Source organism: Talpa europaea (genome assembly GCF_964194135.1).
Source record: "Talpa europaea genome assembly, chromosome: 4".
In the NCBI taxonomy this organism is placed as follows: domain Eukaryota; kingdom Metazoa; phylum Chordata; class Mammalia; order Eulipotyphla; family Talpidae; genus Talpa; species Talpa europaea.
The window spans coordinates 144277090-144289539 of NC_140070.1; the positions used below are offsets into that span (position 1 = coordinate 144277090).

At 51.0% G+C, this 12450-nt stretch overlaps 1 protein-coding gene across 1 annotated transcript; it reads right to left on the reverse strand.

Moving 5' to 3' along the window:
* Positions 1–860: 860 nt before the first annotated feature.
* Positions 861–5831, reverse strand: HMGN1 (high mobility group nucleosome binding domain 1; the record flags this gene model as incomplete). Its single annotated transcript, XM_084232527.1, has 6 exons — positions 861–908; positions 2833–2961; positions 5258–5308; positions 5384–5413; positions 5489–5521; positions 5817–5831. The coding sequence occupies 6 exons, from the start codon at positions 5829–5831 to the stop codon at positions 861–863; spliced, it is 306 nt and encodes a 101-aa protein (XP_084088653.1).
* Between the last annotated feature and the right edge of the window lie 6619 nt (positions 5832–12450).

The window sequence follows — 12450 nt, forward strand, 5'->3', positions numbered from 1 at the left end:
AGCAACCAGTTAAAAGATTTTAGAATACAGAAACTCTTTAAATAAAATGTAAACCAGAACTTAAAATTCACATGCTTCAAGGAAACATTCTATGACTTTATTGTTGCTTTGATAATCAGCACAGACATTTCACTTTGTACACAAGTCTTTTACGTACCAAAAAAAGTTCATGATTCTTTTCTAGACATTTATTCCGGAGACTTTCCATCTCAAACTTTGGAGGCAAATTTTCCTTAAGTGGACACCAAGTACCAATCTCTTCAAATGCTGATAAGCTGATACACTGTAAGTCTCACTAATCCACAATTTAGCATCATACACACTACATACTCAAATTTCCCAATCTTTCACAGCACATAGTTACTAGGGAAACTGGACGACCAGGACCAAAGATGTTACAGAGTGCACGAAATTCTGACAGGAGAGCCCAGAGAAAGGAGTGGTTTTCTTTAGGAAACAATCCTACCAAAAAATGACGCGGGAATAGAAGTTTAAAATGTTCACAACGTTAGATGCACGACTGTGACTGCAAACTGCCATTTAGTAGCTTTATACAACAGGATATAAAAACTTCCCCGTCTATGGAATGCTAAGCAGACGCCCAAGACAATCAAAGCCTCCCATATTCAATATCCCACTATTTTCTGGTTGTACCAAAAAATAAACAACCAGCAAATGATTTCACCTCTTAAAAAAAAGCATTTACACTTAAAAAATGGGATGAGGTGGGTTTCCCTCCTTCTTAGAAATGTTTCTAGAGCTACTAAAAAACTTGCATTTACAAAATAGTTGATAAAAATATTCCTCTGGATTGTACAAGAAGGGAGACAGGGAGCACTGGTAAGACATGGTACATGACATTAATCAGACTTGGCTTCTTTCTCTCCTGCGGCATCAGAAGCTGGACTCTGTAAATCAAAGGACAAACAACGATCAACCATGGCTTCTGTAGCACTGCTGCTCCATTAAGCTAGAAATGGTTGGTCCCTACTCGCTAAAATTTATTTTAACAGCAAACCAATCTTCACGCATCTCCGTGGCCATGTGCAGATACAGCAGCAAGCACACTGAGACGCCCCCATGCACACCCACCTGCGGGGACCCCACTGTCTCAGCTCTATCTGTAAGCAGTGTCTTTTGTGGTGCATTTAGTGCACAAATCTGACATGTCACTGTTTTTGTTTTTTAAAGATTTATTTATTTATGCATACAAGAACTGGGGTACAGGCCAGAGCATGAGGATTCACCAGAGCCAGAGAGGAAACAGAACAGGTGGATTGACTGAAATACACTGCGCTGAGGGAAGCAGTGGGAGAGTGAGGAGAGAGGGGTCTGCTGCGCCATGTGAGTAGCTCCCTGGCCGGGGATCAAACTCGTGCTGCAGTGGCTGTGGCTAGCTTCACTGGTTGCGTCTTAACCCCCTGCGCCACCAGGGAGGCTCCCCATTTCACTGTTCTTGCATGCTCACTAGTCAGTGAAGTGTTGTCTAGGTTGCTAAGCAGAACAGGCTGTGAGGTACCTACTACGGTTCTAACGTACCAAACAGCACGCACTACAACTCTCACAATAAGGATTAGTTGTGATGGGCAGATGCAGTGTGATGGCATGCCTGCAGGACCCACGCGTATGCCCTCATGCCGTGCTTGGTGCTCAGTGCCCCTACAGAAAAAGACCACTATTGAGTCAAGAAAATCAATTGAAGCCTGTAACATGTTTGAGGTCAAACCCCTCTTTCAAATGGATTAGTGATAGCATATTAACAATATGTATTAAATGTGCTTAGAACTAGAAATTAAAACTTAGGTGTACGGGCCTCCCTGGTGGCGCAGTGGTTGAGCGCTGGGTTGCAAAGCTGCCCGCAGCCTCTGTAGCACCGGTTCGATCCCCGGCTGCTCCCTGGCCACAGAAGGAGGGTCCCACCTGGCGCGCAGATCTCTCCTGCCGCCCGCTGCTCCCCTCAGCAGTGTCCTTCGGTCCTTCTGCCTGCTCTGCTCCCCGCTCTGGCTCTGGTGAATTCTCTCACCCTCCCGCGCTTCTGACTGTACCCAGTGCTTGTATAAATAAATAAATAAATCTTTAATAAATAAATAAATTTTAAAAAAGCCAAACTTAGGTGTAGCTTTCTTGAAAAACAAAAAAACAAACAAAAAAACCACCCTACAAATTTAAGTTTCAAAGTTAATCTTAAACCGCTATCTTTTCTAGTTTACCCAATACAACATGAAACAAAGCCTTAAGTACTTAAACAAACCTTGCAGTTTACTTAAAAAGTCTGCTTTCCTCATAGCTTAAAGATGAATGACATCAGGTTTTTTGAAATTTGTTCTAAGTTATTACTGAGTCCTAGACACATGGCTGTTTTTAAGAAAAATAAGCCTTCATTAGAAATGAAAGTGGGACAAATGTGCCAAATGAGGGGACTGGTTTCCAAAAGTTGCAAGTAACATGCAGAATACACAAAATTGCTACAGCAATGTGATAAGTATTTCTTTAACAAAGTCCCCAAGGTGATGTGCAACAAAAATGTCCTACCATTTAGGTATCTTTTTAAATACATCAGGAATGACAGTAACACACCTCCAGCGTGCAACACAGATCATGGATGTGTGACTGGAGAAATTCTAAATATATTACAGTATCTGTTCACAAACTTAAAAAGCTATTTTCATATATACTTGGCAAATACCATCTAGTTAAAATTATCTATTCAGTTGGAGTTACAGCACAAAATTTTAAATATTATAAACAAAGGCTATATTTTCAGCTGCACACAAAGACACAATTTCATTATTTTTTTGTCCAGCGTCAAAAAACCGCACAAGCACGCCTCACCTCCTGGTTCTTAGTCTCTCCGTTCTCTGCGGGCAAGTCTTCTTTAGTTTCTTGGTTAGCCACCTCCGCCTGCTTCCCCTTTGCGCCCCTCTTTCCTTTTGCTTGCACTTTTTTGTCTGATGATTTATCCTGTGACAGAACAGGGGTATGCTGTAAGTGTGAACTTTACACTGACATTCTGCTGTAAAGGCGGCGCCACAGAACGGCACCGTTAAAGCCGTGTCACGCGGCAGCGTGTCACACCACCAGAGAGCCCCCTTTTGGCCCACCCCAGTTACCAGGAAGGTGCTGGACGCTAAGGTCAAGGGTAGGTCACGCCCCCCTCCACTCCCCATTCTCCACCTCCCGCTGCCCTGTGAGTTCCACTGGACAGAAGAGTGAGGCGAGGACTAGCCGAGGACTCTTCCCACGGGAGCCTCATCCACCCCAAACGTCTCTCAAGCATGCACAACGGCCCAACTATCAGCCATCACTGTCCTGACGAGCCGTTCACCCTCAGTGAGGACATTCACCTGAAAAACAGCACCACGCTGCATGTCAGTCAGTCCCCTGGTATCCTACGAGCAGCTAAAGGATCAATTTTGAGTTTAATGTTTTCACGTAAGTATTCGAATAACCTGGCAGTTACAGGTGTTAGTAGGACGTTAAAAGAGGCTTATAATTGCAATGATTTTGAGGCAGTATGAAACTATTTTTCAATTATTTTCATCAACAGGAGAGAAACTCAACAAATATTTAAAATTTCTTACGAAGAAAGAATGTAGCAAACTGCAGTTAGGTCGCCAGCGATGGGGATACAGAAGAACCCCATGACCAACGCCAGCCCTCACCGACCACAAGCATGTACGTCTCTCAAGGCTCAGTGCCAAGAGGGATCAAATCAGCGCCCCGTGCTTGTACCAGCCGGCATCCCCTGTGGCAAGATGGCAGGACAACTGCTAAGCCAACCCTTCAGAACTTGTCGTAAGTAAACATGTTTTGGACACACGGCTACTCAGATGCTGCTACCACCGAGCGTCATCATCGCTTCTGTAATTAAAAGCTGTCCCTTTGTAATCTGATTAATTTCTCACTAATTGCACAACCACTTAAGCAGTAGCATAAACACACAAAACCTTAAAAGAACAGTACACACAGTAACCTATACCAAAACACCCCTTTTTAACTAATAAGCTAAATGGAACAAATCAGTATGTTTCCCTAACAGGCTTAACCTTTAAAATGTTCTGAGAAAATTTACAAGTCACACACCTCTTCCTTCCCATTTTCCCAGAAAATGGAACAGTCTTTTCCCTTAGGCAACACCAACACAAAGACTTACCTGGTGACCTCACTGAGGTGGAAAAAGAGGACTATACCTGATGTCCCAAACCCAACAGAGTAAAATCTGAACTGTTTTCTTTGGAAATGAATTTTTAGAATATATCAAAAGAGACGAACAGGGAAGAAAAATCTGAGAAGCACAGCAGTTTAGCCAATTCGTTTATTAAACTCTAAGAGGGATGACAGTGCACCACTCAGGCCAACATTGTGCAACAAGACGCCCTACAGTTTCGGCCTTTGGGCCCCTTCCCGAGGTATCCGTACAGAGCTGCTGCCTTCTCTTCTGCCACAAGCTCTAAATTGATCTACTCCACTTACCCTCCACTCCCCACCCCTTTACTTAAACCACAAAAAGAACTTCCTATTATTGAAGGATGGATTTTTGCACGCAGCTCTGTATGATGACAGAAAAAAACAACTTCGGTTACGCAGCGTTGAGGTTCCAGGTAACTTTCGGGAAGGTGGTGACAGTATGAAGGACTTTTGAGGGGCGGACGGTTGGGAGGAGAGAGGAGACGTCACATAGTGCAAGCTCACCTAAGTTTTAAGTGAAGACCATTAATCACACCTTGAACTCCTGAGGAAAGCCGTGGGCTGCGCAGAGAAGGTGAACGCTACACACATCATCAAAGCTGTCAACGACTCACAGTACTTTCCTCGGTCGCCATCAAGCAGGTAACCCAGAGCAACTTCGCCGCCGGCCCGTCACGTGACCCGCCGCCCGTCCCCTCGGGCCGGTCCCGCTGACTGAGGCCGCACGCGCTCGAGGGAACGCCCGCGGACCCCGTTAGCCGCGTCGCCGCCCCCCGCGCCCGCCCCCCGGCGCCAGGTGAGCGGCTCCCTCGCGAGGCGCCCGGCTTCGCGCTAGAAGAACGTCCCCTTCCCGCCGGCGCCGAGGCCGCAAGAACCGCAGCGCGCGACACAAACGCCCTTCGGCTCGGGCCGCGTCCGGGGCGTCCGGCCCTCGGCCCTCAGCCCGGCCGCCGAGGCGCGCCCGCGGGCCGCTCCCTGAGCGGTGAGGACGCCGCGGCGACGAGCGCGCGCCTCGGCCGAGGCCCTCGCAGCCCGAGGCCCGGCCGCCCCGACGCCCCCGCGGACCTACCTTTCCCGCCGCCTTCTTGGGCTTCGCCTCCACGTTCGCGGGCGCGGGCTTCTGCAAAGCAAGGGCGCGGGTGAGCGTCGCCCCGGGCGCGGGCCCCGCGCGCGGAGGGGTCGGGGCGCTACTCACCGCCGACAGCCGGGCCGACCTCCGCTTGGGCTGCGGAGAGAAGAGGACAATGGGCCGCGGGCGGGCGCCCCCCCCGGGGCCCCCGGGCCGGCCGCGCGCGCTTACCTCCTCCTTGGCCGCCCCCTCGGCCGAGCTGACCTGCGGAGGGAAGGGACGGGAGTGGGCGCCGCCCGCCAGCCCCGGCCCCGGCCCGCGCCCCCGGCCCGCGCGCGCCGCGAGAACAATGCCCGGCCGCGTGACGTCACCGGCTTCCCGCCGCCGCGTTCGAATCGCCCACCCGGCCCCTCCGGCGGCCGAACGTTCCAGAACGCCCCCCGGGCGCCCGCCCGCCCCGCGCGCCGCCCGCACCCCCCGCGGCGGGCGCGGCGGGGCGCGGGCCTCGCGGGGCGCCGGGCGGCCGAGGGGGCGTGCGCGGGCCGCGGCGGCCGCTCACCTTCCTCTTGGGCATCGTGGCGGCGGGGCGGGCGCGTGCCGGGTGCCTGCGGGCCGCCGCGCGCCGAGAGCCTCCGCGAGCTGCGCTGCCGGGCCGCTGCCGCTCCTCCCGCCGCCCGAGCTGCCTGGACCCGCGGCGGGGGCGGTGGGAGAACCGGATGGAACCGGATTGCGAGACCGCCCCCTCCTCCCCCCGCGTCCCCCGGCCGCGGGCTCCCCCTCCCCGCCCGCCGGGCCGCCCCCCGCCCCCGCCCCCGCCCATTGGCTGCGGGGCCCACCGCGCCGCGGCCCGCGCCCGGAATAGGTTAGGCGGGCCGTCACTCGCCCGCCCGCCCCGCCCCCGCCCGCGGCGCCCCCACCCCGCCCGCCGTCTCGCGGGGCCCCCGACCCAGGCGACGGGGGCGGGGCCCCAGGGGTCGGTCTCGCCTCACGGTAGTTTGTTTGAAGGCGAGCCGCAAAGTGCGGTCTGCGCGCCGATTGGCGGACGCCCGCCACGTGTCGCACGTGGCCCCGCCCACCGCCGCTGGACACCTGGGCTCCGGCCAGGGCCCGGAGAGCCGGCCGCCGCGAGGCCTGCCCCCGGGCCGGGGCCGGCGGGGCGAGCCGCCGCTGGTGTCGCCGACGGGGGGGAGACACAGTGGACTTAACAAGCCCGTCCTCGTGCCCTAGGCGGCCCGTCGCGGGTCCGCTACTCCTCAGGCCTGCGGGAAGCGGCCCCAGTGCGCAGGCGCGGGCGGGGAGGTCGTGGGAAGCGGGGCCGGCGCGGGCCGCCAGTGCGCAGGCGCGGAACTCCGCTGGGGCCGGGTCCGCTCGCCGTGGGTCCGCTGGCCGCGGGCATCATCCTCCCGCCGGCGGTGCCGGGAGACGCCAGGGGCGAGCGAGTGGGTTCGGGACTCCTGGCCCCCTCGTTCCCAGGGCGCGTCCGCTCGCGCACCCCAGCTCCTGCCCGTTTGGGGGCGGGTTGCTCACCTGAGCACCTGCACAGGTGAGAAAGGTCTTCGGGCTGGAGTCGGTCTCGCAGCCCCGAGACCCGAGAGGTCGCGCGCCACTGTTGCTTCCTTGCGCAAGGAACGTAAGCTTAGCTGCCAGATTCAGTTGCGTTTGTCAGCTGAAATAATCACCGCTGTGTAGCGATTCAAAAAGAAACTGATTAAAGATTATTCGGAGCGATCTGACGGGTCCGATACGATAGCGGGAGACGCACCGGGCTTCTCAGGTGCCGGGCTCACTCTGCAGGTGTGCTCAGCTATGGGCACACGAGGAGACACATGCACCTATAGTGGCGGCAAAGGAGCCATCTGGTTATACTCTGGTTAAGGAGAAAGGAAGCTTTGTATGAAACAGCAGTGACCTCTCATTCTGCATTCAGATTCAGCTGTCTCTGCGAGTAGCACAAGGACTGAGGCTTACAGAGATTTCTGACTCTCCTGGATAGAGCTTGCTTCTGCGGACCTGAACGCCGTTATGCAGCTTATCTCGGCTTCCTTCCCGCAGCAGTTTGCAGCATCGCAAGGGACGTGGTCGCCTTGGTGTGTTGATTTGGCTGCACGGCGCTTCACAGCAAAAATAGTTAATTCTTTTTCCCCCTTTATGCTAACTTCAAGGTGCTCACTCTGCAGTTTCCCAGAGCAGAGGGAGCTGCAATTAGTAGTATTTATTTTCAGTCCACAGGCTACTGTAGAAAAAGTTTGCAATTGGAAAATTGTCTCCTGGAATTCTCGGAGATGAGTCCGAAAGATGGGAAACAAGCCACATGTCCATCTTCGTGGAGGTGGGGATAACCTGGCAGCTCCACATAGAGCAGTGCTGAGCTGCTGCAAACAGTGAGGCTGTACCTGCCTGGAGCAAGTGGGCACTAGGAACTACTGTCACACAGTGGCCATCCTGGTCAATGACTCTAGGACCTTCCCTCATGGAAGAAAGAGGGAAGCCCACAGAGTGACATGTAAAGCCCTCTGGCCTGTTTCAACAGTTTTCATCCCTGCAACCCTCTTCCACCTTCCTGACCACAAGCAGGTTGGGCACCTCTGCTTCAGGGCTTTGTCACCTGCTGTTTTCTGCCTGGAATGTGGCAGAGGTGACTCCCTTCCCCACCTCCTACCAGTCTTTGCACAAATGTCACCCTCTCAAGGACGTTTTCTGACTTCTCAGTTTACAATTGCAAGTGCCCATCTTATTTCCTGCATGGCATCTGTAAACTAAAAGCAACCATTAAAAGCATATCCCCTCTCCTTGGTCTCAACTAAGGGGCAAAAGCTGGAGAGCCAAGACACAACTGGACAGGCCTTGCGATGAAGCTATGTCCATAATTGCAGAAACATTCTCTCCAGGCAAGTGAAACTCCTAGTTCCCAAAAGATAAGGCTATAGATAGGGTAAATATTAAGTCTTCTTTTTTTCCCTCAATGTATAGACAACAGCAAATGGATACATTGACTGGACATCTGTCTGGATTCTTGAAAATATTTTCCTGGCAGACTACAAATTCTCATTGTGAGGCTCAGCACTTCGGCAGCTTTCCCAGAGTGAGCTGGGATGGAGGCTGTTCCCAGGAATGAGTCCTCAGTCTTGATTCTTTAAGATGCTCACTTAATTTTTGCTTGCCTCCATCTGTTTCAGCCAACACATCTAATACACTTATATACACATATCTCTCTATATAGCTGCATACATCTCTCCTACACATCCTGGTATCTTTGTGTATCTTAGGGAAACTACACAAGAAAGTGGTGCCAGTGCTTGCCTGGGGAGAACAATTGGAGGGCACCGGGTAAGGGTGAAATTGATCCTTTCCTCTTGCTTTTTGTTCCCTCTCTCCTATTTGCATTTTAAAAAATTGACATTAACCAGCTCTTTCACCTGCTTGTGTCTAAGCAAGTGTCTTTTACTCTTCTCTCCCTTTTTAATAAAACAGTTCTTTTGAATACATAAAAAATTGATGTTGGAGAGTGCCTAAGTTTATTGCTCAAACCTGTACTGAGTAGGTACCCTGTGCCAGGCATTATGACGGGCCCTGCCTGGAGTGGAAAGAAAACTCTCCTGGAGTCAGGTGGTCATTTAGGAGGGAGAGAAAGTACACACATGTATGTCCTCATAAGGGAAAAGGGAAGCCACAGGTTAGCAGGGGACAGCACATCCCAAGGCGTGCAGATTTAACAGAATGTGTCAGAGTGGAACAGGGAGAACAGACTGTTTAGATGAGAGAAAAGACGCAGCGAGAAGAGGAAGGGCGGTCTGCAGGAGGCATGTAATGCCAGGTTAAGGGGTTTGACCATTATCCAAGGTGTGTGAGGCATTGCGTTTTAAAATTTTCATCAATGACTTTTTTAAAAAAAGATTTATTTATGTTTATACAAGAGCTGGGGTACAGGCCAGAGGTGTGGGAGAGTGAGAGGACTCACTAGAGACAGAGCGGGGAGCAGATCAGGCAGACGACTGAAATACACTGCTGAGGGAAGCAGCGGGCGGGACAGGAGAGGTCTGCTGTGCCATGTGGGATTCTCACGGGCTGGGATTGAACCCGCACTGTAGAGGCTGCGGACAGCTTCACAGCGCTACACTCAACTTGCTGCGCCATTGGGGAGGCCCATCAATGACTTTTTAAAAACAAATTAAAGAAGCACAGCAAAATTGTTTACGCAAGCCCATGTCGGCACATGCCATGCAAGGATGCTTGAACACTCTGCTATATGAAAGTGCCATATTCTGACCAAGAAGTCCTAGTACTTCATTCATTGTCAGTTATACTGACACTAAAGCAGGTTGATAATACACAGGGTAAAGTCCGGGCTTAGGGCAGCCAGAACAGTAGAAGGGATATGAAATTGTGCATGTGAGATAATTGCCTTTCCTTAGCTTGCGTCAGTTGCTGAAACAAACACTACAGATTGTACATTAATATTCAGTACCTCTGGGCCTCTCCGGTGGTGCAGGCGGTTGAGGACAGCGCTGTGGAGCTGTCTGCAGCCTCTGCAGCGTGAGGTTGACCCCAGCCAGCTGGGGAGATACCCAGATGGTGCTGCAGACCTTTCCTGTCTTGCCCACTGCTCCCTTCAGCAGTGTATTTTGGTGAGTCTGCCTGTTCTGTTCCCAAATCTGTCTCTGGTGAATCCTCTCACCCTCCCCGCACATCTGGCCTGTACCCCAGTTCTTGAAAAAAAATATTCAGTATCCCCAGTTTCAGGTGGAAAGATTGTCAGTCTGCTTTTTGCATGAATGAATCATTATCATTTTGCATTTGCATGAATGAATCATTATCATTTTCACTTGGCCAAAGCCAAGATAAAAATTTAGTTCCTTCTGTTTTGGGAATAGTTGGGACAATTTTCTTTTCACATTGCATTTCAGAACTGGGTTCTTGATGTGCCTGTCTGGATAAAAAACCACCTCTGCACTGACTCACTGAGTAACTGATCTTAGTTACTCCATTCTGAGTACATCTGGGGTTACTAGGTCTAGACTGATTCATAGAGATGTCCTGGTGTTCATACTTTCTTTCCTCAGTCTTCCATGGCTGGTGCTTATTTTGAGACCTGCTCAGATGAAACAATAGGACAAAGTGGAGTTATTTATTTATTTATTTTCAAAGATTTATTTATTTATGTATACAAGAGCTGGGGTACAGGCCAGAGGTTTAGGGGGTTAGAAGATCCACCAGAGACAGAGTGGGGAGCAAAACAGGCGATTGACTGAAATACACTGCTGAGGGGAACAGCGGGCAAGTTAGGAGAGGTCTGCTGCACCATGTAGGTAGCTCCTATGGCTGGGGATTAAACTTGTGCTTCAGTGGCTGCGGTGAGCTTCATAGGTTGCATCTTAACCCCTTGCGCCACCAGGGAGGGCCAGAGTGGAGTTATTTAAATCAGGTTGCCTTAATGCTGGTTGCTACTAATCCTTTCCCATCACTGCTGCATATGGTCAAGGACATTCCTGGTGCTTTGTCAGATTTTTGTGTCACCAGGAAGTAGTGAGCCTCCTCCTGGGTGTATGTGGCAGTGGGGTGGGATATAGTGGGTATGGGAAGATCTGATGCTCTCTTTTTTTTTTTTTCTGATGTTCTCCTTTTAAGGCTGAATGGAGGAGACTTTCCATGAGGTAGGTTTGTCACCACCCCAAGGTCAGCCATGGGGCCACTGTAAATCAATTAATACAATGATCAGACTCAGAAAAGCAGAGCAAGAACTTTATTGCTTGACAAGATGGATAAAGGGGTAACTTGTGTTCCAAAGCACTTCTCCTTCCCTGATGGGGAGAGTTACTTTTAAAGCAGACAAAGGGGGCAGGATTTTCTTCAAGGTAGAGCCCCGCATGCACTTTTCCCCTTCTGGTATGTATTTGTACCTGTTGGGTAGGTTGTGCACATTCAAGTTGGTTTTGGCTGGTTCTTTGATTTGACCTTTAAACAACAGACTCTCCTGTAAAAGAGTCCACCTAGAAGAGAACAGTAACTGAAGGACATGGACTCTGTAGTGCATGTAGGTTTTGTACAGGGTGAAGGTTTGCACGGGGGTAACAGTTTCTCCGTCTATAGTCATCTCCAGTGAGTGGAGGAGCCAGTAGCCTAATTGCAGCTTTTGATGGTTCAGCTGGAGGGAAAGGCTGTGGAGGAGAGGCCGGCTCCCACCCAGTTCAGCATCACCTTCCTCTACAACTATTGAGTAGCTTTGCTTCACTTTTTTTTTTTTTTTTTGGAATGGAAATTAGTTGAACCATACCTCCTTGACTCATTTTGAATCAAGAATTCATCCATGGGGCTTCCCTGGTGGCACAAGTGGTTAAGATACAACCTATGAAGCTATCTGCAGCCACTGCAGCAGGAGTTCGATCCCCGGCCAGGGAGCCACCCACATGGCGCACAGACCTCTCCTGTCTCCCCGCTGCTCCCCTCAGCAGTGGATTTCATCAGTCTCCCTGTACTGTTCCCGGTCTGTCTCTGGTGAATCCTCTCACCGCCTCCCAGCCTGTACCCCAGTTCTTGTATGCATAAATAGATCTTAAAAAAAAAATCATCCATGGTAGAAGAGGCAGCTAAAGACATAAAGGTGACTTGGGATTCTTTAGCATCTTAAATTTAGGCGATTTTCTCAAAGGCCGGTTGCCAATGATGCCTCCTAGTACTCATTTTTCAGGTGTGCAGTTTTTAAGTTGCTTAGATTGACCATCGTGTTTTTTTTTTTTATAACAGATGTATTATTGACACACATCTTTTTTTTTTTTAAGATTTATTTTTATTTATTTATGCAAGCACTGTGTACAGTCAGAAGCACGGGAGGGTGAGAGAATTCACCAGAGCCAGAGCGGGGAGCAGAGCAGGCAGAAAGACCAAAGGACACTGCTGAGGGGAGCAGCGGGCGGCAGGAGAGGTCTGCGCGCCATGCGGGACCCTCCTCCGGTGGCCGGGGAGCAGCCGGGGATCGAACCGGCGCCACAGAGGCCGCGGGCAGCTTCGCAACCCAGCGCTCAACCGCTGAGCCACCGGGGAGGCCCGTGTTGTGTTTTTTTTTTTTTTTTTAATTAACATATATTTTTGCTTTGAACATCCTTATTTGTTCACATTATTGGATTTCTCAGGGGCGGTCACTGCAGCTCGTTTCACCTTTTCCTCGCAAACTGAAGACAGTTTACGTGCAGCTGCTT